General features: G+C 49.8%; 1 protein-coding gene across 2 annotated transcripts; it reads right to left on the bottom strand.

Moving 5' to 3' along the window:
- Positions 1-107: 107 nt before the first annotated feature.
- On the bottom strand, positions 108-25,875 carry DIS3L (DIS3 like exosome 3'-5' exoribonuclease). 2 transcript variants are annotated; one of them, XM_029066289.2, is made up of 17 exons: positions 25,646-25,875; positions 23,724-23,877; positions 16,849-16,977; positions 15,970-16,105; positions 14,468-14,644; positions 13,412-13,490; positions 12,215-12,394; positions 10,910-11,079; positions 9,021-9,182; positions 8,324-8,571; positions 7,166-7,258; positions 5,838-6,368; positions 3,986-4,140; positions 3,158-3,336; positions 1,885-2,030; positions 618-792; positions 108-500 (listed from the first exon to the last, which is right to left on the bottom strand). In XM_029066289.2, exons 1-17 carry the CDS (start codon positions 25,782-25,784, stop codon positions 135-137), a joined length of 3,219 nt encoding a protein of 1,072 aa, XP_028922122.1. In that variant the 5' UTR covers positions 25,785-25,875; the 3' UTR covers positions 108-134. The 2 variants fall into 2 exon arrangements, with proteins under 2 accessions (XP_028922122.1, XP_028922123.1); XM_029066290.2 differs by having other exon boundaries at positions 110-535; positions 25,646-25,873.
- Between the last annotated feature and the right edge of the window lie 1,084 nt (positions 25,876-26,959).

Below are 26,959 nucleotides of genomic sequence, written 5' to 3'. Positions count from 1 at the left end.
CTTGGGAGACTGTACAACAACAATGAACGGAGACGATTCCCGCCCACGACGAGCCGATGGTCTCGGTGATAAGACCTTACCGCTACGACGGCAGACGATAAAACCGATCCAAAAGGAAGAAACTCGCTTTTAAGTTATAAAACGGCAGCTTCGGAACAGCCGATAGGAAAAGAGGATTTAAAAAAACCAATATAAGGCAAAGCTCCTTCGGCGGAGCTGAGGTAGTTTACTTCCCACAGCTCGTGGACTCGTCCGTGAGAGAGAGGTCTCGTATCTCTTCCAGGAGCAGGTAGAGACTGTCCCCCTTCGTCTGGCGGTATTCCCGGAGGTCTTCCAGACCGACTTTCGTCTCCGCGGCCTCTTGGGCGAGGTGAGCGGCCGACTGGGTCACCTCGCGGACTAAATCGCTCTTCGCCGTCCGGTGGGCACTCTGAGAAGGGAGGGCCATCTCCGCCGCCAGGCACGGTCGGTTGCTGGCGATCTCCAGCCTGACGGTGTCCCTGTGGCAGCGAGACGTCTGGACCGAGATCCGGACCTTTCCGAGGCGAGAGCACCGTCGCGTCATCCTCTCGGCCTTCGGTAGCCCCCGCCCCGCCCTTCGCGAGTCCCCGACTTACCGTGACGTGGTCGAACATGTTGAAGGTGACGGAGTCGCCCCCCGTCGTGGCCAAAGTGATTCTGTTCTGGAAGCGCTGGACGGACCCCGGCTTCCACTCACAGCTTCCGTCCGGGCGGCAAGAGACCACCAAGCCCTCTTTGTTTCTCAGGTAGGCGGCGCCTTTGATGCCAAACCTGAATTGGGGAGGAAAGAAAAATGCGGAGCTGTCCAATTCCCAAGGGTGCGGACCTCGGCTCGTATCGTAGCCGTTCATTCGATCCTGTCTCCCGAGCCTGGCGCGTGGTAAGCGCTCAACGAATGCCATCATTACTATCGAGCGCTTACTGTGTGCAAAGCGCTGCATTTAGCGATTGGGAGAGTACAACAGAACAATATACAGACACATTCCCGGCCCACAGTGAGCTCACAATCTAGAGGGGGAGAGAGACATTAATAGAAATCAATAAATGACAGATATGTATAAGTGCTGTGGGGCTGGGCCGGGGGGGGGAGACTGTGTGTCCAACTCGCTCTGCTGTATCCACCCCAGCGCTTAGTGCAGTGCCCGGCACATAGTAAGTGCTTAACGGATACCAAGCCGTTCGTCCATTCCATCGTATTTATTGAGCTCTTACTGTAGGCAAAGCACTACTACTAAGCGCTTGGGAGAGTACAGTAAAACAAAAGACACATTCCCTGCCTGGAACGAGCTCACAGTCTAGAGGGGGAGACTGACATTAATATTCATTCATTCAATAGTATTTATTGAGCGCTTACTATGTGCAGAGCACTGTACTAAGCGCTTGGGATGAACAAGTCGGCAACAGATAGAGACAGTCCCTGCCGTTTGACGGGCTTACAGTCTAATCGGGGGAGACGGACAGACAAGAACAATGGCACTAAACAGCGTCAAGGGGAAGAACATCTCGTAAAAACAATGGCAACTAAATAGAATCAAGGCGATGTACAATTCATTAACAAAATAAATAGGGTAACGAAAATATATACAGTTGAGCGGACGAGTATAAATAGATGAGGTCATTGAGGCACAAAGGAATTAAATGACTTGCCCAAGGTCACAGCAGATAAGTGGCAGAGCCAGGATTAGAACCCATTTCTTCTGACTCCCCGGCCCGGGCTCTTTCCACTGAGCCACGCTAAATTACAGATTTATGCATATGGGATGGGATGGGAGAATGAAGGAAGGAGCAAGTAAGAGCGGCACAGAAAGGAGGGTGAGAAGAGGAGAGGAAAGCTTATTATTATTATATAGCAAGCCAACTCACCTGGGAATAAACACGAGCACCCCGTTGGTTCGAATTGAATAAATGATGCCATCCGCTGTGCAGTGTTCTTCTGTGGCGGGGTCTTTGTCTTTGAAATACATACACTGGAACAGCTCCGTGGACTCTTTCTGGGAACGCTGGGCGGCCTGGGAGAGCAAGCGGAGATCGGGGGGAGGCACCGTTAACCGTGTGGCTCGGTGGAAACGGCCGACGCTGAAAACCGGCCACCTCGTTTGCCCAACTGGTCTGGTGGTCAGTCAGTCAGTCGCATTCACTGAGCGCTTACTATGGGTGCAGAGCAGTGTATTAAGAGCTTGGGAGAGTACGAGAGAATAATAAACAGGCAGGCTCTGCCCATAATAATAATAATAATGGCATTTGTTAAGTGCTTACTATGTGCCAGGCACTGTTCTGAGCGCATAATGAGCTTACAGTCTAGAGGGGGAGACAGGCATTAATAGAAATAAATAAACGCCAGTTAGGGACATTAGTGCTGTGGGGCCAGGAGGGGGATGAATAAAGGGAGCGAGCCCGGGTAGCGCAGAAAGGAGTGGGAGGACAGGAAAGGAGGGCTTAGTCAGGGTTAGGCGTCTTGGAGGAGATGAAGAGTCCGGTACATAGTAAGCGTAGTAGAGGGGGTAGTGCGTGCTTTCGTAGTGGGTTCTAATCCCGGCTCTCCCACCGGTCTGCCATGTGACCTCGGGCAAGTCACTTCACTTCTCAGTTACCTCATCTTGTAAAATGGATTAAATTTACTCTTTCTACTCAGACTGAGCCCCGCGTGGGACACGGAACTGTGTCCAACCCCATTAGCTTCTCTCTTCTCTATGAGCCTGGCACATAGTAAATGCTTAAAACGTACCTTAAAAAAAGCCCCAAAAAACCAAAACCCAGATCACCGTTCACAAGTGGAACAATTTCAGTCTTCTTGAGGATGGCAAAGAACGTACGACATGGTTTTTCTAAGTCCAATTACCCAAGGCCAGCTGAGTCTTCCCTCCTCTCCTTCCACGACCTGCTTGGTGACTGAAACCGAATGCTCCTTGTGGGTAGCGAACCCATCTGCCAACTCTGTTACACCATCCTCTCCCGACTGCTTGGAACAGTGCCCTGCACATAGTAAGCGCTCATCCAATACCACTGCTGAGAAGATAGTCTAGCATTTGGAATTGGAGACTGGAACTCGGGACGCCTGGGTCCTGTCCATTTAAACACCCTCTGCCCCCCAGAAAGCTTGCAACGATTCCCAGTGGGGAGAAGCACAGCTTCTTACCCTGTTTCTATTATTGATGTGTTTGCACAACTCCTCCAGGTCTTTGTTGTTGAGTAAATGCTCTTTATCGTCCCGCCTCTCATCTCTTGCGATTGCTGCCATGAGTAATCGGTGCACCACGATGTCCGAGTATCTTCTGATCGGAGAGGTGAAGTGGGTGTATTTATCGAGTGCAAGTCCTTCAAAAGAGATAAAAAAAAAAAAGATCCCTGATGAGAAAGGTCTTTAAACTGCCCGGTCAAAAGCATAGTTCAGCCAAGCAAGGATCTGGTTCTAATCCCGGCTCTGCCACGCGTCTGCTGTGTGGCATTAGGCAAGTCGCTTCTGCGGGCCTCAGTTACCGCATCTGTAAAACGAGGATTAGGACGGTGAGTCCTCTGTGGGACAGAGATGGTGTCCAACCCGATTAGCCTGTATCTGCCCCAGCGTTTAGTTCGGTCCCCAGAAAACACTAGAAGCTTAACAAATGCCATTTCTATTCATAGCAAGTCTGTCTCGCCCTCTAGACTGTAAACTCATTACGGGCAGGGAGCAGGTCTGCTAATTCTGTTGTATTTGTCCTCTCCCAAGTGCTCGGGATTCAGTCATTCATTCGGTCGTATCTACTGAGCGCTTGCTGTGGGCAGAGCCTTGTACTAAGCACTTAAGAGAGTACAACAGACCTATAAAAGACACATTCCCTGCCCACGACAAGCTTACGGTCCAGAGGGGGGAGAGACACATTAATATAAATAATCACAGAGAGAGTACAGTGCTCTGCCCGTAGGAAAGGCTCAATAATTGATTAAAAAACAAGAAGCAAGCGAGGGGGTGGGATGCTATCGCTACCGTAATGATGGAATTCTTCCTCGGAGTAAGATCCCGTGGAGAAGTACAGAGCGTTAGACATGGCTTGAGTGGCCATGGACCTCAGCATTCGATTCACGAGAGGGTCTTCGGGGTCTTCTGCTTTATCCAGGGAGTCGGCTAGCGTTTTGTTGGACCTACCAAAGGAAGCAGATGGTTGAAGAGGAAAAGCATCTTGCAATCTGCCCGGCCGAACCGGGGCCTGTAAGTAATAATAATAATTGGTATTTGTTAATCGCTTTACTGTGTGCCAGGCTGTGTGCCGAGTGCCGAAAAGCCTTAAAGACTCCTTCCCATTCTGATCGGATCTGTATCCTTGTGGACTGGGAACGTGCCTAGCCATGCTGAGAAGCAGCATGGTCTAGTGGTTAGACCCCGGGCCTGGGGGTGGGAAGGACCTGGGTTCTCATCCCGGCTCCGCCACTTGCCTGCTGCATGACCTTGGGCAAGTCATTTCTCCGGGTCTCAGTTGCCTCATCTGTAAACTGGGGATTAAGGCCACGAGCCCCGTATGGGAGATGGACTGTGTCCAACCAGATTACCTTGTATCTACCCCTATGCTTAATACAGTGCCTGGCACTGTATAGTAAGAGTTTAACAAATACCATTAAAAAACAAGCAAAAAACCTCTGTTGTATTGTACTCTCCCAAGTGCTTAGTTCATTCAGTGCTCTGCACCCCGTAAGTGCTCAGTAAACACCACTGATGGATGGATTGATTGATGCAGAGGTGATGACTTTTCACGGTGGGTGCCAAGGATCGGGGCTACGAGGGGACGGGAGGACGGAACACCGCTGTTCTGGCCCTTCTTGGTCGTGACTAAAAACTGTCCGGTCCCGCCAGAGCCCTGGGATAAACAAGGCTGGGGGTCCCGCTCAGAGAAGCAGCGTGGCCTAGTGGCTAGAGCCCGGGCCTGGGAGTCAGAAGGACCTGGTTCTAATCCCTGCTCCGCTACCTGTCTGCTGTGTGACCTTGGGTATGTCACTTTACTTCTCTGTGCCTTAGTTCCCTCATCTGTAAAACGGAGATAAAGATTGGCCCCGTGTAAGGCAGGGATGGTGTCCAACCCGATTACCTTACAACTACCCCAGCGCTTAGTGCAGTGCCTGTCGCCTAGATAGCACTTAATAAATACCACAATTACTATTATTATTATCCCACTCTAAGGCCGGGTCCCTCAGGGGTGAAACAAGGTGTGGGAGAATTCATTCATTCATTCAGCCAATCGTGTTTACTGAGCACTTACTGTGTGCACAGCACTATGGTAAGCGCTTGAGAGTGTACAACAGAACAATAAACAGACACATTCCCTGCCCACAATGAGCTTACGGTCTAGAGGGGGCAGATGTCCATCCCTCATCACCAGAAATAAAGTGCCTGGCATATAGAAAGCACTTAACAAATACCATAATAGTAATAATAATTATTATTTGGACATAAAGGGCTGGGAGAGGGGATGAATAAAGGGAGCGAGTCAGTGTGTCGCAGAAAGGAGTGGGAGATACGGAAAGGAGGGCTTAGTCAGGGAAGGTCTCTTGGAGGAGATGGGCCTTAAGTAGGGCTCTGAAGGTGGGGAGATAATTATCTGTCATAAATGAAGAGGGAGGGCGTTCCAGGCCAGAGGCCGGACGTGGGCGAGGGATCGGTGGGGAGAGAGACGAGATGGAGGGACGGTGAGGAGGTTGATATTAGAGGAGCGAGGTGTGCAGGCTGGCTTACGGTAGGAGAGCAGCGAGGTGAGGCGGGAGGGGGCAAGGGGATGAAGTGCTTTAAAGAACAGCGAGTTAGTGCTTCCCCAAGAGCCCTCTCCCCGCCGACCCCGGCGAGGACATACCGCGTGTCGATGGTGAAGCCCTTGGCCCCGGCACAGGCCCTCAGCTCCGCGAAGAATTCCTGGTGCGGGGGAGGGTGTCGGCGCAACAGGGCCTGGTGCGGGAAGGTCTTCCAGATCTTCTTGGCTACCCAGTGGTTGGCCAGGATCATGCACTCGGCCACGGTCTCATGGACCTCCAGCGGCTGCTTGGGAATCAGGTCGCGGATGTTGCTGTCCCGGTCCAGTTGGACGCGCACCTCCACGCCCTCCAGCTCCAGCGCCCCGCGGCCGGCCCTCCGGGCGCGGGCCCGGCGGGCCACGTCGGTCAGCGTCCGCACCGCCCGGCCCAGCTCCTCCAGCCGCCGCTGCCGCATCTCCTCGTCCAGGCCCCTCAGCTCGGGGACGGCGTCCGCCGCCGGGTCCCCGTCGAGGAGGGTCTGGGCCGTCTCGTACGACAGTTTGTAGGCCGAGCGGACGATGGTCCGCCCGAACCGGACCCTCTGGATCTCGTAGGAGGCCCGGTCCAATTCCCACGTGACACTGACGGCGTACCTGTCAGACGGGGGTGGGGGCCGTCCTCGTCTCGAGCTCTCGGGACTACAGAAGCTCGAAATGAGGTCGACGACGGACGGGTGCCGGGGCACCGAGCCGAGCACGGGCGAGCGCCTCACGGTTCCAAAACACTCCCCCCACCCGCCCTCCCGAAGCTGTGGGAGGCAACGCGGCCGAATGGAAAGAGCCTGGGCCGGGCAGTTGGAGGACCCGGGTTCTGATTCCGGCTCCGCCACGACCTGCTGGGTGACCTTGGAAGGCTCACGTCACTTCTCTGGGCCTCAGCGCTCTCATCTGTAAAATGTAAAAAAAATCTACTCCCTCCTACTTTGACTGTGAGTTCCACGTGGGTCCTGATGGTCTTGCATCCCTCCCAGTGCTTAGTATGGTGCTTGGCAAATAGCACAGTAATAAGAGGAATTAGAGGAATAACAAGAACAATAATAGTAATCATAGGAATAATAACTGAAATGTTCCAAAGAGTCACCTTATTTGGTCTGTCTCCTTCATGGGATCATGATAATAACGCTAGTAGAATATTCTTATTATATAATACAATATTACATGCTATATTATACACAGTATAATAGAAGGAGTCAGACTGAATAAGGTGACTCTTTGGAAAATTCAAGTCCAGGTCCTCGATCCCAAGGCTTTCCGGTTACAGCGAAGCAACACAACCCTGACTAGGGCCACTTGGACAACTTTTGCAGGAGGGCAGCCAGGAAGCGCCTAACGAATACCACTCGAGACAACAGGAGAGAGAGAGAAGTCATGAGAAAGCCAAACAATCTCACCGGTCGACTCCGCCGAGGAGCGAGCACAGATTGGAGCTCAGGATAGAAGGCAACATGTCGTAGCGCCGATCGGCTAAATAGTAGGTGGTGGCCCTGGGGAGACAGTGCGCCATATGAGCGTTGGTTAGGAGGCACGGAACCTGGAAACGCATGTGGCATGGTGGACTCTTAAAACCCAGGAGACCCGGGTTCTAATCCCGGGTCTGCCTCTGGCCTACTGGGGCAGTCTGGCCTCGGTTTCCTCACCCAGAAAATGAAGATTGGATACCAGTCCTCCCATGGGTGGCTCGGAGACGGAATCCCACCTGATCACCCGGCATCCACCCCAGCTCTTTGGCACGTAGTAGAGAAATACAGAAGAAAACCCATCCCTACTATTATAGTTATTCCTGTGAGTAAAACATGGGATAATGCTCATGGCACCACTTCCCCTTTCCACCTCTTCAAACATGCCCAAATTTGCCTAAATTTTCCTCTCACTTTTGAAAAATAAGATCCGTCCCCTGCTCCCTCGGACGATTTGAGCATCTCTGGTTCTAAGCTTTCCAAAAATTCTGACTGGGGAGAGTCAGACAGCATCAAGGAGGTGCTTAATTTCACAAACACGTAAGGAAAACCCAAAATGAAACGCTCGCTTCCAACTCGAGGTTCTCAGGACCGAGTCCCTTCCGAGTAAGAGAGGAGGGCCTGGCTTTCCAGGACAGGGCAGTGGAACGGGCACTGCTGACCGTCCTTCAGAATCACTTGGGCTTTGCTGCCCACCATCACCGACAAATCTGGGGATGTTTCCATGGTCAGTCCCCTCAGGGAACATCACGGCCTCTCCGCTCCATTCAAAAGGCCCCCTCCACCCCGCTTTCCTCTTCTCCCACTCCCTCCTGCTTCAACCCTGACTTGCTCCCTTTATTCATCCCCCTTCCCGGTCCCACAGCACTTATGACCAAATCTGTCATTTATTTATTTCTCTTCATGTCTGTCATCCCCCTCTAAAGTCTAAGCTCATTGTGGGCAGGGAATGTGTCTACTTATTGTTCTGTTGTACTCTCCCAAGCACTCAGTACAGTGCTCTGCACACAGTAAGCGCTCAATAAATACGACTAAATGAATGGAAACGACCTCATCGACTCAGCCAGCGTGAAGAAACCCTAAGCCCATTACCTCGTTTTAGCTTCCATGTCGGTGTAGGAGTTCGGGGGCACGAAATGAGACACGTCCGCAATATGAACCCCGAGCTCCAGGTTGCCGTTCTCCAGGGTCCTCACCGACAGGGCGTCATCCACATCTTCACAGTCTTTGGGGTCGATGCTGAACACGAGGTGGGTTTTCCTCAAGTCAGCGCGCACCCGTTCCTCCTCGGGGCTCACTCTCCACGGCTTTTCTGGGGTGTCGACCGGCATCTCGCCCAGCTGCCCAAGGACACCGCCCAGACAGTGAGCCACTCATGACGCCTGGCAGAGGCCCTTTGTTTCCCCCGTGCTGCCCTAACGGCCGCCGCTCTCAGAATTCCCTGCTCTCCCCTCTCCCCGGACCCCCGCCTGCTGCCCGGGGAGGGAGTCTGGAGTCCAAAATAGTCCATCCGTGGGAGGAGTGTTCACCTGAACTCCAGGGTTGAGTAAAATATTTCAAGGCTCTGAAATGCTGTTACCACCACAAAACCAGGGGAGCGGGGCGAGCGATCAATCGATGCTATTTACCGAGTGCTTACTATGTGCAGAGCGTTGTCGTAAGCACCTGGGAGAGCACAATACAAGAGAATTGGCGGACACGTTCCCGGCCCACAAGGAGCTCACAGTCTAAAGACTGTAAAGCGGAGAGAGAAGCGTAAGAAAGGGGGCGTGATTTTCAAGGCTCAAACCTGGGCTTCTGGGAAGGGTGACACCGAGATACTGTTCTCCACCAGGATTGTTGCGATTTCCCCTTCGAGGTCTCCGATTCTTCCCAAAACGCGAACGAAATGTCCGTTTGGGTACACGGATGTTGACTCCCAAGAGTCAACACGCACCACTACCCTGAAGTCCTGCAGGAAGAGGAGAGAGCCGAATCAACACCGCCTGGTTTAATGAAAATAACACTAACCACACAATAATAATAAAAATGATGATGTGAATAATAACAATAAATTAATATTTGGTAAGCACTTACTATAGGCCAAGCACCATACTAAACGCTGGGTGATAAAATGCAGTCGGATCAGACCCGATCTCCCTTTTTTTTAAAAAAATGGAATTGGTTAAGCACTTACTATGCTCGAGGCACTGTACTAAGACCAGGGGTAGATACAAGATAATCTAGATGGACAAATCTTACCCGGGGCTCACAGCGGTAATCCCCATTTTACAGATGAGGGAACCGAGGCCCAGAGATGCCAAGCGACTTGCCCAAGGCCAAACCCAGCAGGCCAGCGGTGGAGCAGGGCTTAGGCCCCAGGCCTCCTGATTCCCAACCCTGTGCTCCTTCCACTAGGCCCTCCTTTCCTCTTCTCCCACTCCCTTCGGCATTGCCCTGACTTGCTCCCTTTATTCCTCTTCCCTCCCTGCGCCACACCACTTAGGTCCATATCTGCCATGTATTTTTATCTATTAATGTCTGTCTCCCCGTCTAGACGTAAGCTCATTGTGGGCAGGGAATGTGTCTGTTAGATTGTCATATTGTTCTCTCCCAAGCACTCAGTACAGTGCTCTGCACACAGTAAGTGCTCAATAAATACAACTGACTGACTGGGAGTCCATAGGCGGGCTTCCTGAAACCAAGGCCGCTCATTATGGACTCTTCTTCAAGTGTTTTGGATTGTATTTCCCTCCCTTAGCTCCTACTACCCTCTTCCCTGGGTGATTGATTCTGGGAAGAATCATTACCTCATCTCTGCAGGTCCCTCTGATTGTATTTCTATACCTCTCGCTGAGAAAAAGCTTGTTAGTGTTTCCCAATTTTATTTATTGAGAGTTTCTGTATTGGACGGGGGGATAATTTATGTTCTGTTTTGCGTTTCCCCCAACAACTCATTTGGGAACTGAGTCTCGCCGGCTTTCGTTTGCTATTAACCGCTCAGTCGTTTGGAAAGTTCAAAACAGACACGAATGGCACTAATAACAATTGTAATAATAATAAAAAATAATAATGGCTCTTGTTAAGCGCTTACTATGTGCCAACCACTGTTCTAAGTACTGCGGTAGATACAAGTTAGTCAGATTGGACACAGTCCCTGGCCCACAAGGGGCTCACACTCTAAATCCCATTTTACAGATGAGGTAACTGAGGCCCAGAGAAGGGAAGTCACTTGCCCAAGGTCACACAGCAGACAGGTGGCAGAACTGGGATTAGAACCCAGGTCCTTCTGACTCCCAGGCCTGGGTTTTATCCACTAGGCCTCACTGCTTCTCTAAACTACACAAAATCCCAGACAGCTTTGTGATTGGCATGGGTCACTGGCCCGTGTATCCGATCCTATGGCAATGAGAATCATCCATGGTGGGGGTAAATCAAGGGAACTCCCAGCTCCACCACTTTGTTGGCTGTGTGACCTTGGGTAAGTCACTTCACTTCTCTGGGCCTCAGCTGCCTCATCTGTGAAACAGAGGTTAAGACTGTGAGTCCCATGTGGGACAGGGACTGTGCTCAACCTGATGACCGTGTATTTGCCTCGGCACTTAATACAGTGTCTGATACCTAGGAAGTGCTTAACAAATACCTTAAAAAAAAAAAGAAGTAGGTAATGACCCGAGGAGGCCAATGTGACTTGGATACCTGGAGTGCTTCGGCCTGCTGGGTGCTGATGCGGATTTTGGGAATCCGGTAATCCCATGGGGTGACCAGGATCTTCTGGCTGTTTTTGCCCTGAGACTGGAGCTCTTCCTTGGATGGAAACGTCACTACGTAATCCCGCCAGTTCTTCTGCAGGATCCCCACCACTCGCCCTTGGAAGGAAAAAAGGGGACTCAGCAGACAAGGTGAGGGGAATGCAGATCTGGACCTAAGCGCTGTGGGGCTGGGAGGGAGGATGAATAAAGGGAGCGAGTCAGGGTGATGCAGAAGGGAGTGGGAGAAGAAGAAAGGGGGGCTTAGTCAGGGAAGGCCTCTTGGAGGAGATGGGCCTTCAGAAACGCTTTGAAGGTGGGGAGAGTCGTTGTCTGTCAGATACGAAGGGGGAGGATGTTCCAGGCCTGAGGAAGGCTGTGGGTGAGAGGTCTCCGATGAGACAGGTGACATCGAGATGCAGTGAGTAGGTTGGCATTAGAGAAGCAGAGTGTGTGGGCTGGGTTTTAGTAGGAGAATAGCGAAGTGAAGTAGGAGGGTAATTGATGATGATGATGGCATTTGTTAAGCGCTTACTAAGCATTGCCAAGCACTGTTCTAAGTGCTGGGACAGATACACGGTCATCAGGTTGTTCCACATGGGGCTCGCAGTCTTCATCCCCATTTGGCAGATGAGGTCACTGAGGTGCAGAGAAGTGAAGTGACTTGCCCAAAGTCACACAGCTGATAAGTGGCGGAGCTGGGATTGGAACCCACGACCTGTGACTCCCAAGCCCGGGCTCTTTCTACGAAGCAAGGCTGCTCCCACGTGCGGAGCACCGGACTAAACGTTTGGGAAGAGTACAATGTAACTGAGTTGGTAGAAATGTTCCCTGCCCACAGTGAGCTTCCAGTGTAAAGGGGGAGACAGACATTAATGTAAATAAACTGTGGATAGGGAGAGAAGAGCTGGGGGCGCTGAGGATGGAGTGAATAAAATGTACAAATCCAAATTTTTTGTTAAGGTATTTGTTAAGTGCATATTGTGCACCAGGCACTGTACTAAGCACTGGGGTAGATACAAGCTAATCAGTCAGGATAGAGTCCCTGTCCCACGTAGGGCTCACAGTCTTAAATCCCATTTTACAGATGAGGGAACTGAGGCCCAGAGAAGTGAAGTGAATTGCCCTCGATAAATACGATTGATTGACCGATTGATTAAGTGGGGATGGAAAGGCAGCCCCTTCGACAATGGAAGAAGAAGAAGAAGAAGAAGCCTGGCCTGGCTCCCCTCCCCTCCCATGTCCCCCCGGTTACCTGTGGGCATGGGCTCAGCGGGCCCCTCTCCGCCCGTCTTCTCGTCACTCTCGCTCTCTCCCAGGGCAGCGGTGCGCCCTCTCCACTCCTGTCTGGGCAGCAGCTCCACCACCACCACGTCGCCGTGGAGCGAGCGGTTCCGCGCCTTCGTCCCGTGAACCAGGATGTCGCTGAGCAGGTCTGGGGGTGGGCACGGCGGGAAGGGGGACATTCATCAGAGTTACCTCGCTCCGGCGGGGCCGGGAGGAGGGCAGGGGTGAAAGACCCAGTCCTCGAGATCCCAGGCCGCATGGATGCCGGGGTGACTGATGATTACGCTATTTGTTAAGCGCTTACTATGAGCTGGAAAAGCGACGTGACTTGCCCGAGGTCACGCAGCAGGTAAAGGGGGGGAGCCGGGATCAGAACCCAGGTCCTCTGGCTTCCAGGCTTGGGATCTTTCCATTAGGCCACGCTGATTTATTAAACAACCAAATTAAGGGAAGGAAGAAATTCCTTCGCATCTCCATTAAAGACCACAGAAGGCAATCCTCCTTAACCCCTTCTTTACTCAATAATAATGATAATAAAATAATTATGGTACTTCTTAAGCGCTTACTCTGTGCCAAGCACTGTCCTAAGTGTTGATACAAGTTAATCAAGTTGGACACAGTCCCTGTCTCACATGGGGTTCACATTCTTATCCCCATTTTACAGATGAGGTAACTGAGGCCCAGAAAAGTGAAGTGACTTGCCCAAGGTCACAGAGCAGACACGCGGCGGAGCCCAGATGGCTTCTGCTAAGCGCTAAGTATGTACTAAGCACTGTGGTAGATCCGATTTCATCAGGTCTCACAAGGGGCTCAGTCTAAGAAAGAGGGAGAACCGGGATTGAATCCTCCTTTTGCAGATGAGGGAAGTGAGGCACAGACCAGTGAAGTGACTTGCCCGAGGCCACAGAGCTGGTCAGTGGGGAAGCCGGGATTAGAACCCAGGTCCTCGGGCTTCCAGGCCTGGGCTCTCTCCATAGGCTCTCAGTCTCTGCCTTGGGAAACTGGACCTGTTCTCGTTTCATCCAGGCACCATCAATATCAAACGGGTGAACGGACTGTGGGATTGGGAGGTGACACCCTTCTCACCCAACACCTCCATGCCTTCTTCCCTGTCCAGTCAGGTGGGAGAGCGTGGTGGGCGACCCCGGAAAGGTGAATGCCAAACCTGATTCTTTGCCGCTGGTTCCTTGGAGTCGAACGAAAGCTTCGATTTGTGCTCGGTGTTTGTTGACGTTGAGGACGCCCTAAAACAATCAGCGAAATGACTCTATCAATGGAAACAAAATGCCCGACTTGCTCAGCTCTACTCTGACGTATCCACGTGCTGCCACGACGAGGAAACACAGCCCCTCTGATTATAATAATTATGGTATTCGTTAAGCGCTTACTATGTGCCGAGCACCATTCTAAGTGCTGGAGCACTGTTCTAAGCCCCGGAACACTATTCTAAGTGGTGGCTGAGGGGATGCGTGGCCTAGCCTGACCCTGGAAGTCAGAAGGACCTGGGTTCTAAATCCGCCTCCACCACTTGCCTGCTGCTTGACCAAGGGCAAATCACTTCGCCCACTGTGCCTCAGTCTCCTCATCTGTAAAATGGGTGTCTGTTTTCTCTCTCTCTCTCTCTCTGGCTCTGAGCCCCACGAGGACCAGGGACCATGTCCTACCTGATTATCTTGCATTTCCCCGAGCGCTTAGGACGGGACTTCTCATTTAGTAAACGTCACAACGTTTGTTACTATTATTTTTCTGAGAGATCTGGGTTGATGGATTTCTTCTGGGGTAAAGAACACAGTGTTTTAGAAATCTGTTCCAGCAATCCTGGAGACTCAAGTGGGTCTAGCATCTGCTTTGGAACTTTATAGAGAAGCCGGGGTTTTCTGTGACGGGAGTCACGAGGTCGTTCCGCTCTATTTAGAAATGACAGGGCCGGAGGCAACATGGCCCAGAAGAAAGAGAGCATTAAAAAGACTCAGGAGCTCTGGGTTTTAGTTCCTCCTCCACTGCTTGCCTCCTTTGGGATTTTGGGCACTTTGTATAACCTCTCTCTGCCTCTGTTTCCTCATCTGTAAATCAGCGATAAAATACCTATTTTCCAACCCTCTGAGGGAGAGGGACTGGGTCTTGATCGGATCGTCTTCTATTTATCCCAGCGCTTCCGCACGCAGAAAGGGCTCTGAAAATACTTCAACTGAACGTTTCTCGGATTTCTTTTTCCCCTTACCTGTACATATCTCCCGGATTTGATGCCAGCCTCCAATACTTCCAGAGGCAGGTGTTCCGGATACTCCTTCCCATGATTCTCCAGACTTTCGCTCTCCCTCTCGTGCCGAGACTGAAGTATGGAATCGCAGAGCTCGTGGGCCGCCTTCAGGTCCGGCCAGAAACTGCCCAGATAATCCTATGTTGGATATTACCAAAGCAGAGATGAGAACGCTTGGGGGATTTTGCTTGTCTGTAGAGAGGCGGCAGCCACGTCACCTGCCCCAGCGGCAACCTTGCTATGGGGCATCTCTGCCTGACAGAGACGCACTTCAGTCAATCAATCGATCAAGTGTACTGAGCGCTTACGGTGAGCAGAGCGCTGTCTAGGCACTTGGGAGAGGACCACATAACAGAGCTGGTAGGCGCGTTCCCAGACCACAGTGAGCTTACAGTTTTGAGGAACCCAAACCACCCATCCTCCCCCAAAAATATCAAGTTCTTGAGTTTCTTCCCGCTCCCTTTCTCTTTCACCCACTGGTGGCCCTGCCTATAATAATAATAATGATGATAATGATGGTATTGTTTAGTGTTTACCATGTGTCAAACACTGTACTAAGCACCAGGGTGGATACAAGCTAATCAGGTTGGACACCGTCCCTGTCCCACCTGGAGCTCAGTCTTAATCCCCATTTTACAGTTGAGGTAACTGAGTCCCAGAGAAGCAGAGTGATTTGTCCAAGGGGCAGAGCTGCAATGAGAACCCAGGTCCTTCTGACTCCCAGGCCTGGGCTTTATCCACTAGCACCGCGATATTCCAATCAATTAATGGTATTTATTGATTGCCAGCCCGGAGCCCCCTGTTTCACGGCTTCCCTGACGACCACCTCCTGGGCAAAGCACCAGCTAGAGAGGCAGTGTGCTTCATGGAAAGAGCACGGGCTTGGGAATTAGAGGATATGGGTTCCAATCTCATCCAATCATCCAATCTCCGCCACCTGTCTGCTGTGTGACCTTGGACAAATCACTCTGCTTCTCTGCTTCATGGGAGTCTCTGGATTCCGAACTTTAATCTTCCTTCCTCAAGTGTCCAGAGCATTGCGCTCACACAGCCAGATGGACACTGCCACTTCCATTTTTTTCCAAACTGCCCAATTCGTACAATCTTCTTTCCTCTTAGCCCTCTGTTCCCCTCTCATTCCCCAGTCCCGGGTCTTGCGCCAAAAAGTCGTTTAAGTCCAGCCATTCAACAGGGCCCTTATCTCTCAACCTGGGTTAGTGGGTTGAGGTTGGCGGTTCTGGAAGCCCGGGTCCCTCGAGACTCTAAGCTCGTTGTGGGCAGGGAATGTGTCCGTTATATTATGCTACTGGACTCTCCTGAGCGCTTAGTCGGGTGCTCTGCACACCGTAAGCGCTCACTGAATACGACTGACGACTGATTGGTAGCTCACTGATCTGGAGCCACTCTCTCTCCCCCGACCCACATCGCTCTCCCAGAGTCAGTGGATCGACACCGGCAGATACCTTGAATGAGATCACAAAAACGCCTTCCGTTTCACTTCCGTACTGCTGGATGGCCTCTTCGTCTTCTGTCACCATGACAACTGGCATCTTCTTCTCACAGTGTCCATGGTACCACACGGCTGCATGGTAGATGCTCCTAGGGGAGCAGAGGAAATATGGACCCCTCCGGGCTAGACCGCGTTAGAATTCCCACAGGTCTCTCCAGATTTCTGCTCACTCCCTTCCTCTGAGAAACGAACTGTCTCCCCAGATGCCCCCTGCCCCCCTCCGTGTCGCTGCAGCATGATGTGGTGGATAGAGCAGGGGCCAGGGAGTCAGAAGGTCATGAGTTCTAATCCTGGCTCTGCCACTTGTCTGCTGTGTGACCCTGGGCAAGTCACTTCACTTCTCTGGGCCTCAGTTACCTCATCTGGAAAACGGGGATTAAGATTGTGAGCCCCAGGTGGCACATGGATTGTGTCCAACCTGATTAGCTTGTAACCACCCCAGCGCCTAGTACAGTGCCTGGCACGTAAGTAAGCGCTTAACAAACACCACAAAATACGATAATTTGGAGATTCATTATGCAGTCTCTATGAAAACACCGCTGGGGTTGATCCAAGATCATCCGATTGGCTGCGGTCCCTGTCCCAGATGGGGCTTACGGTCTAAGAGGTGGGGACGACAGGAGACCGATCTCCATTTCCCAGAGGAGGAAACTGAGGCCCAGAGAGGTCCAGGGACTTTACTCACCCAGCGGGACCAGCGGCAGAGGTGGGAGTAGAACTCTGTTCTCCTGGTCCTCAACTCCAGCTGAAATGTGTATGTGTGTGTACATGTTGTGGGGTGCGTGTGGGGCGAGGGAGGATGAGTGGAAGGGAGGGCAGGGAGAGGTCCTACCTGGTTTGCCACTTTTCCATAGATTCCCCTTGCTCCCTCGGGACATAGCAGCACTGATGGAATTCGTTAGCAAAGAGGATGCAGTCATGCCGGGCATCCTTCAGAAGGTTCCGCAGCTTGTTGTACTGCCTGGAATGGGAGAGAGGAGAAGTAATAATAATCTGAAGAAGAATTGTGATATTTGTTAGGCGCTTACTATGTGCCAAGCTCTGTACTAGGAGCCGGGGTAGATCCAAGCTAATCAGGTTGGACAGTCCCTGTCCCACATGGGGCTCACAATTTTAATCCCCATTTTACAGAGGTCATTGAGGCTCCGAAAAGTGAAGTGACTTGCCCGCGGTCACCCAGCAGACAAGTGGTGGCGCCGGCATTAGAACCCAGGTCCTCTTGACTCCAGGCCCGGGCTCTTTCCACTGAGCCACGCTGCTTCTCTTAAGACGGATCATTATGAGGGTGGATGACGGAGGTTCTGGTTTAAGGCAGCCTTCTGCTTCTCCCTCCCTCTGGTTGCCACTTCCTCATCTGCTAGCAAGATGGCGGGCAGAGAGAAAGGGAAGAGGGGAGATAGATTTATTTATTTCTATTGATGTCTGTCTCCCCCTCTAGTCCGCAAGCTCATTGTGACTAGGGAATGTAAGCTCGTCTCTAGACTGCAAACTCATCGTGGGCAGGGACTGCCACTGTTTATTCTTATACTGTACTCACCCAAGAGCTTAGTACAATGCTCTGTTACACAGTGAGCGCTCAATAAATACGATTGACTGACGGAGAAAATTTGCATTAATTGTGCTCCATTTTAGAAACTGCGGAAAGGTTTGGGGAGCAAGGTGAACCTGTTTCCCCTTCCTCCTCAGACTGCCTAACACAGTCTGACCCTGTATTTACCCCAGCGCTCATTATTATTATTATTCTTAATAATCATATTTATCATATAATCGCTGAGGCCTGGAACGCCCTCCTGGTCCTCATATCTGACAGTGACTCTCCTCCCCGTCAAAGCCTTATCGAAGGCCCATCTCTTCCAAGAGGCCTTCCCTGACGAAGCCCACCTTCCCTCTTCTTCCACTCCCTTCTGCTTCGCCCGGATTTCCTCTCTTTATTCACCTTTTCCCTCAGCCCCACGACACCTATGTACGTGTCCAAAATGTATGTATATTAACGCCAGCTTCCCGTTCGAGACTGTCAATTGCTTGTGGGCAGGGAACGTGTCTATTCATTCATTAGTATTTATTGAGCGCTTACTATGTGCAGAGCACTGTACTAAGCGCTTAGAATGTACAAATCGGTAACAGATAGAGACAGTCCCTGCCCATTGACGGGCTTACAGTCTCCCAACTCTGTTGGACTGTACTCTTCCAAGTGTTTAGCACGGGGCTCTGCACATTGTAAGTTCTCAATAAATACGACTGACTGACATTGTAAGCGCTTAAATATAATAATGATGAGGAAGTTTTGGAGTTATCTGTGGATTTGATTCATCCAGGTGCCCCCCACATTAGCATGAGTGATCAATCAGTCAGGAAGTTTATGATATTTTTCAAGCACTCACTATGTGCCAGGCACTTTACTAAGTGCTGAGGTAGACACAAGGTAATCAAGTTGGACAAAGTCCATTCATTCATTCAATAGTATTTATTAAGCGCTTACTATGTGCAGAGCACTGTACTAAGCACTTGGAATGTACAATTCGGCAACAGATGGAGACAAACCTTGCCCATTGATGGGTTCAAAGTCTAATCGGGGGAGACAGACAAAAACAGGGCAACATAATCACGATAAATAGAATCAAGGGGATGTATACCTCATTAACAAAATAAAGAAGGTAATAAACAATATATACAATAAGTCCTGACTTCTGGATCCAGACCCAAGCCACTTCTGGACCAGGCTGGGACAATGAAACTCTTGGAGGAACAGTGTGGCCTACTGGAAAGAGCCCGAGTCTGGGAGTCAGAGGACCTGGGTTCAAATGACGGTTCTGCCCCTTCCCTGCTGTGTGACCTTGGGCAAGCCACTTAACTTCTCTTTGCCTCACTTACCTCATCTGTAAAATGGGGATTAAGGAAGTGAGCCCCACGTAGGACAACCTGATTACCTTGTATCTACCCCAGGGCTTAGAACGGTGCCAGGCACATACTAACCGCTTAACACATACCATCATCATTATTATTATTATTATGTGGGGCAAGGACTTTGACGTGATTAGCGTGTATCCACTGCACCGTTTGGAACAAGGCTTGACACATAGTAAGCCCTTCACAACTCAACATCATCATCAGGATGGATACAAATGAGGGCTAGGGACACTAACAACTATTTTAAGGTAAATATTGTTCAAATTAAACCAGCTGTTAAAATCTATATACTTAACAGCTGTTTTTTAATATAACAATAACAGAAATACGTCGTTCAAATGAAACCAGTTTGTTCAAACATATGATTAGTGGAGGTAGTCAGTTACAGTGTTAACATCTGGTTTTTCTTCTACAAAATTTCTGGTCCTTCCTTAAAACAAAGGTGAAATAGAGTAGCCACTTTTACACCGTCCCAATGCAGTCATTGTAATCTTGGTTTCAAACAACTGTACATATGAAGACAAGAGAGAAGACTTTTTCTTGATTTTTTTTGGTAATATTCATTTTGCATTATCTTTGAAAACCAACTACGTAGCCCGAGTTAATAAGGTCTAGGAAAAAATAAAGTGATTATATTTTGATAAATTGTTCCTAATCGGCATTTGATTTGTGCAAACAAAAAGTCTTTTCCCATTGTTAACTATCTATAATTCTTCTCAAATGAAGGAAATTATTAAATTGGTCCTATTTTCACAGGTCTGTCTCTCTTCTGGGCTACTATCAGAGAAAACATTATCCTTCAAATAAAGCTTTCAAAAAATAAAGCACCTAATCACTATTTCTATTTTCAAAATGAAGGAAAAAAAAAGCAAATATAATTACTGAATTGCTATTAAAATGTTGCCAGGTAGGTCATCGGAAAATTTCTTTCTTAGCTCGAATAGCAGCATGGACTCCGCAGATGCTCTGAACACCAGAAAACATGTCTTCACGAACATCGTCACCAAATTTCAATTCAGGATCAAGCAGTGTTGTCTACTGGAAAGAGCCCGGGCCTGGGATTCGGGGACCTGGGTTCTAATCCCGGCTCTGTGACCTTGGGCAAGTCATTCCCCCTCTCCATAGTCTCAGTTTCCTTCTCTGTAAAATGGGGATTATAATAGGGATCACGGGAAGCAGCGTGGCTCAGTGGAAAAGAGCCTGGGCTTCGGAGTCAGAGGTTGTGAGTTCGACTTCCGGCTCGGCCACTTGTCAGCTGTGTGACTTTGGGCAAGTAAGTTCACTTCTCTGGGCCTCAGTTACCTCATCTGTAAAATGGGGATTAAGACTGTGAGCCCCATGTGGGACAACCTGATTCCCTTGTGTCTACCCCAGCGCTTAGAACAGTGTTCGGCACATAGTAAGCGCTTAACAAATACCAACATTATTATTATTATTATTATTATATCTGTTCCCCTTCCTACTTAGACCTCGAACCCCACGTGGGATCAGGACTGCATCTGGTCTGACAATCTTGTATCTAACATCAGTGCCTAATACGGTGCTTGAAAAATTGAAAATGCTAAAAAAATACCACACTTTCTGTGTGTGTTTTTTTCCAATGCTTAGGTTGGGTTTTTTTTAATGGCATTTGTTAAGTGCTTACTGTGTGCCAGGCACTGTACTAAACACTGGGGTAGATAGAAGCTAATCAGATTGGACACAGTCCCTGTCCCACATGGGGCTCACAGTCTTCATCACCGTTTTACCAATGAGGTAACTGAGGCCCGGAGAAGTGAAATGACTTGCCCAAGGTCTCATAGCAGACAAGTGGGGAGCAGAGATTAGAACCCAAGTCCTTCTGACTCCCAGGTCTGGACTGTTTCTATCCATTAGAGAACCCAGCACTTAGGGCCGTGCTTGGCACGTAGTAAGTGCTTAACAAATACTATAATAATTGTAATTAATTCTCTGCTCGTTCAGCGCTTTGAACACAATGGGTGCTCAAGAAAAACTACGGAATAAATAATGTTCTTGTAGCTCAGGGTCATAAATTCTAACCATTTCGATTTACGCGATTCAAAACCCTGATGAATAATGGAAAGTTCAGACAGAGTTTCTTCAGCAGATGGATTAGCATTTACCATAGGCCAGATAAGTCTGAAACAAAAATAATTAAAATTCATCTCAATATTGTTACAAGGAAAACTCCCAGAAATTGTGTCCAAAAAAACCTATTTTGATCCTAAAAGTATTTTATAAGCTATTGGATAGATTCTGTACCTCATTAGAAATCTAAACCTTAGCAATAAATTGATTTTAGAAACTAAAACCTGTGTGGCCTTTGTAGTTGCAGTTAAGCCTGGAAAGAATAATAATGTATCATATTTTAAAACTCTTTTATTTTTCTGCACATTCTCATTAACAGAGTCGAAGAACGTTTTATCAATTATTTTGACCGCAATGCTATTAAGAAAATCACTGTGCTCTTTATAATAAGAACAGATATCGCACTTTCCCTTAAATCATTTTAAGGTATCATGTTTGATTTAAAATAATGATTCTGCCCCTTATTACGATGCATGGCCCTCGCGTTAACTACAAGGCTTACCCAAAGATTTCACCAAAAACATTACTTCTGGTTTGTGACGCATTTTCCCCTCACTCTGACGCTGTTAAAAAGATAGATTTTCACCCTGGTCTCAGAGACCTTCTGCTTATCGAATATGATTATTATAACAACTTCTTTGGCTTTGTCCAAAAGACACATGCTGGTTTTTAATAGTGCCAAGAAGCCCGTACTTCAAAAATCTTGTTCTCTGCCAAAGAGAATACTGGAAATGCTGAAAATATTCTTTTTATGCAAAACTTGTATGATTTCAGAAGTCGCTGAAATTCGAATTGAACACCAACTTATGTGAAGAACACGAGAAGCAGTGTGACCTAGTGAATAGAGGCGGGGCCTGGGAGTCAGAAGGACCCGGGTTCTAATCCTGGCTCTGCCACTTGTCTGCTGTGTGTCCTTGGGCAAGTCACTTCACTTCTCTCTGTTTCAGTTACCTCATCTGAAAAACAGGGATTAAGACTGTGGGACCTGGATCATGTCCAACTAGATTACCTTGTATCTACCCCTGCGCTAATACAGTGCCTCCGGGTACATAGTAGGCATTTAACAAATGCCATTTTAAAAAAGGCAAAAAAAATGCTTAAATACCATTAAAAAAACCCCTCAAAACAAAAGACCTACTCTGGCTGCAGAAGACATAATCCCTGCCCTCAAGGAGTTTACAATCTAATGTGTGAGGCAGACACAAAGAATTAACAGGAGGAAAAAGAGACCAAAAAGACAGAAAAGTGAAGAAGTGCTGAAATTGTAGAGTTTATGTACATCAATATGTCCAAAGTCCTGTGGGCATAGCTGGGAGTGCACAAGTGCTGAGGCAGCACTTCAGTAAAAATGCAAAATAAAAACAAAGATTAAAGTCTTTACTGCATATAACATTTACCACTTACCTATGGACGAACACTACTGGTTATTGATTCCCAGTCAGATAATACTCTCTAAGTCGTGCCTCAAAGAAAGATATTAAATCATGCCAATGCAAAAATATCCATTAAGTTGTTCAATAGAGAACAGGCGACTAAATTGGTGCAGAGCTCATCCTTTATAATAACAGAATAGAGTCTCTCCCCTCCTCCCTCTTCGCCCCTGCAATCTGAAGACCTTTTTCATAGAGCAGGTCCAAATCCAAATTTGATTCCCCTCCAGACTGTAAGCTTGTTGTAGGCAGGGCGCGTCTACCAACTCTATTAGACTGTCCTCTCCCGAGTGTTTCACACAGTGCTCTACACACGGTGAGAGTTCGAGAAATCTCACTGATAAGCACAGGAAGCGACTGAGGTAGCGTGGCTTGGTGGATAGAGCCCGGGCCTGGGAGTCAGGAGGACCTGGGTTCTAATCCGGCTCCGCCACGTGTCTGCTGTGTGACCCTGGGTGAGTCATTTCACTTATCTGGGCCTCATTTACCTCATCTTTAAAGTGGGGATTAAGACTGTGAGCCCCATGTGGGACAGGGACTGGGTCCAACTTGATTAGCTTTTATCTACCTAGCGCTGAGTTCAGTGCCTGGCACGTAATAAGAGCTTAACACTCCCTCACTCACACAGAACAGTGTTCTGCACATAGTAAACACTCAATAAATACCAATGATCGATTCATAAATACCATAAAATAAATAAATGAATAATAATAATTGTGATATTTGTTAAGAGTTTACTACGACCAGGCACTGCAATAAGCGCTGGAGTAGATACAAGGTAACTGGGTTGGACACAGTCCCGTGTCTCTTGGATAAGTCACTTCACTTCTCTAGGCCTCAGTTCCCTCATCTGTAAAATGGGGATGAAAACTGTGAGCCCCAAGTGAGACAACCTGTTTACCTTGTATCTCCCCCAGCGCTTAGAACAGTGCTTGGCACATAGTAAGCGCTTAACAAATACCATCATCATCATTATTATTATTAGAGGGAATCAAATCCCTCTACACTGTAAGCTCACCGTGGGCAGGGAATGCGACTGTTTATTGTTGTATTGTAGTCTCCCAAGCGCTTAATACAGTGCTCTGCACACAGTAAGCGCTCAATAAATGATTGAATGAATGAATCCATGAATCCCATTGATGGGATTGGAGCCTGTTATTGGGCAGGGATTGTCTCTGTGTGTTGCCCAATTGTCCGTTCCAAGCGCTTCGTACAATGCTCTGCACACAGTAAGCGCTCAACAAATACTATTGAATGAATGAATCCCGGGAAACAGATCTACCTCCGTCCTCTCTGATGCTGCACCGCTTGGCTAGCAGTGTACATGAAAATGATCCCCTTCAACTCCGGAAACTCGAGGACCTCCAGGAAGTCTTGAACCACTTTCCAGTCAGGAATAACATAGTGCGTCACGTCCCTGGACAGAAGTTTCCCATCTGAAACGAAATTCGACGTTTCAAAGGTCGGTCATTTTCCCGTCTACTTCACTGCTCCCATGGGGGCTATGCGACCCCCCTCTCCGCCCCCACCCACGACGGGCAAAACCATCTGCAACCTTGATCCTTCTGGGTTTTTTGGTTTCTTTTTATTTTTTTAAAAAAGGAAGATAAATCTACTTTGGTAGAAGACTAGCGAGTGAGCAAAACCATCTCCATTTCTCTTTAGGAGCGGTAAATAAAAACTTCACCGAGTTTATTACGGTGTCAGGGCCGGAGGGAGGGAGGAGATGGATTTCCTGAAAAAGAAATAGACCTTCCAGGCCTACCCGGACAGCTGACGTTAACTCGCCGCTTTCTAGGACTGCATTGGAAGGAGACGGGCTCATGGACGGGAAAGGATGATTTAAAATGACAAGGGTTTAAAGAGGAGTGTGAAATATGTGTGGGTCAGGACTGTAATTTTAAGCCAAGAAGCCAGAGTGAGTTTCACTCAATTTAAGATAAAAAAAAAAAAGGAGCAACTGGATTCCAAGGCCAACCTACCAGGAGGCACATTTTACATACGTATATTTTGTGGTATTTATTAAGTGCTGTGTGTCCAATACTGTTCTAAGCGCTGGGGTAGGTACAAATTAATCAGATTGGACACAGTCCATATCCCCCATGGGGTTCATGTTATCTCCTTGATTCTATTTATCTTGATGATGTTGTCTTGTTTTTGTTTTCTTCTGTTTTGCTCTGCTGTCTCCCCCGTTCAGACCATGAGCCCGTCATCGGGCAGGGATGGTCTCTCTCTGTTGCCCGACTGTCCATTCCAAGCGCATAGCACAGTGTTCTGCACAGAGTAAGCACTCAATAAATATTCTTGAATGAATTTATCTGGATGATGTTGTCTTGCTTTTGTTCTGCTTTGCTCTGCCGTCTGTCTCCCCCATTTAGACTGCGAGCCTGTCACTGGGCAGGGATGGTCTCTCTCTATTGCCCAATTGTCCATTCCAAGCGCTTAGCACAGTGCTCTGCACATAGGAAGCGCTCAATAGTACTATCGAATGAATTTTCCAGATGAGGAAACTGAGGCCCAGAGAAGTGAAGTGACTTTCCCAAGGTCCCATAGCAGCCAGGTAGCAGAGCTAGGATTAGAGAAACATTGTGGCTTAGTGGAAAGAGCCCGGGCTTGGGAGTCAGAGGTCACAGGTTCGATTCCTGGCTCTGCCGCTTGTCAGCTGTGTGACTGTGGGCAAGTCACTCAACTTCTCTGTGCCTCAGTTCCCTCAGCTGTAAAATGGGGATGAAGACTGTGAGCCTCACGTGGGACAACCTGATGACCCTGTGTCTCCTCCAGCGCTTAGAACAGTGCTCTGCACATAGTAAGCGCTTAACAAATACCAATATTATTATTATTAGTTCAGGGTGGGCTTGTTCCTCTCCCACGGTTCCCAGGCTCAGCGGCAAGAGCCCGGGCTTGGGAGTCGGAGGTCGTGGGTTCGAATCCGTCGTTTTTCAGCTGGGTGACTCTGAGCAAGTCACTTCATTGGGCCTCAGTTCCCTCGTCTGTAAAATGGAGATGAAGACTGTGAGCGCCACGTGGGACAACCTGATCACCTTGTTTCCCCCCCAGCGTTTAGAACAGTGCCTGGCACATAGTAAGCGCTTAGCCAACAGCACCATTATTACGCTTATTATTAGGTGGGGGGAGAGGCCGCCCCTCCCCCGGCCCTCGCCCCGCCCCCCGCGACCCCCGCGGCGCGGCCCGTCGGGTCCTAACCGTTGCGGCAGCGCCGGGGCCCGGGGCAGAGGGGGCTGTGGCAGGGCAGGACGGGGCGCAGGTAATGCTCCCGCACGATCCGCACCGGCCGGCCCCGGAAGGCCCGCAGGTGCAGCACCTTCTCCCGCTTCTGCAGCATGGTGGGGGGCGGGGGGGCAAAGGTCAGAGGTCAGGGGTCCGGGCCCGGGCCCAGCCCTGCTCCGCCCGCGCCCTCGGCCCTGCGCCCCCCTCCGGGCCCCGCCTCTGACGTCACCCGAGACACGCCCCGCCTTCTCTCCTGGCCCCGCCCCCTGACGTCACCGGGACAGGCCCCTTCCCCCACCTCCATCAGCCCCATCCTCCAGTCCCTCGCCCCGCCCCCTTACGTCACCCGACACCGCCCATCTCCCCGCCCATCACTCAAACGAGACACGCCCCTTGACGTCATCGTGGACACGCCCCTTCCCTTCAACCTCTCTCAGCCCCGCCCTCCGATCCCCGGGTCCCGCCCCTTGACGTCACCCAGACCCCGCCCCTCCCTCCACCTCCATCAGGCCCGCCCTCAACCACCAGGGACACGCCCTTTACGTCACCCGGGCCACGCCCCTCCCCCGCCTCGCTCAGCCCCTCCCGTCACCCAGACCACGCCCCTGACGTCACCAGGCCCCGCCCCTCCCTCCACCCTGGGGCCCCTGACGTCATCCGGTCCCGCCCTCCACGGGCCCCCGTCCCCTCCCCACCGGAAATGGAGGCTCCGCGGGCTCGAGGCGGAGCGCGCGCCTTCGCGCGCAGGCGCAGTGCGCCCTTACCTGCTCAGGAAGCCCCTTGACCTTGGGCCTCAGTTTCCCCTTTCCATTCTTCCCCAAGCGGGGGGCCGATCATAGTCATTGTAGCAGTATTTGTTAAGCGCTTAATTGAGGGAGATCGAAGGTCATCAGGTTGCCCCCCGGGAGGCTCCCAGTCTTCATCCCCATTTGAGGTGAATGAGGCCCAGGGAAGTTACAAGGTAATCAGGTTGTGCCATGGAGGACAAGAGAAGCAGCGTGGCTCAGTGGAAAGAGCACGGGCTTTGGAGGCAGGGCTCATGAGTTCGAATCCCAGCTCTGCCACTTGTCGGCTGTGTGACTGTGGACAAGTCACTTAACTTCTCTGTGCCTCAGTTTCCTCATCTGTAAAATGGGGATTAAGACTGTGAGCCCCACGTGGGACAACCTGATTCCCCTATGTCTACCCCAGAGCTTAGAACAGTGCTCTGCACATAGTAAGCGCTTAACAGATACCAACATTATTATATTGAATTACTGAAGATTCATTCATTCATTCAATAGTATTTAT

The sequence above is a fragment of the Ornithorhynchus anatinus genome, chromosome 5 (assembly GCF_004115215.2).
Source record: "Ornithorhynchus anatinus isolate Pmale09 chromosome 5, mOrnAna1.pri.v4, whole genome shotgun sequence".
Classification (NCBI taxonomy): Eukaryota; Metazoa; Chordata; class Mammalia; order Monotremata; family Ornithorhynchidae; genus Ornithorhynchus; species Ornithorhynchus anatinus.
This window is presented reverse-complemented; position numbering and strand designations above follow the sequence as displayed.

Excerpts from the sequence above, each read along its gene's own strand:
- DIS3L (XM_029066289.2), bottom strand. The coding sequence starts at position 25,784 with ATGCTGCAGAAGCGGGAGAAGGTGCTGCACCTGCGGGCCTTCCGGGGC. Across the intron at positions 8,572-9,020 it reads CACCCTTCCCAGAAGCCCAG|CTGGGCGAGATGCCGGTCGA; the intron begins GTTTGAGCCTTG and ends GTCCTTGGGCAG. Across the intron at positions 6,369-7,165 it reads CTCCTCGGCGGAGTCGACCG|GTACGCCGTCAGTGTCACGT; the intron begins GTGAGATTGTTT and ends CCCGTCTGACAG.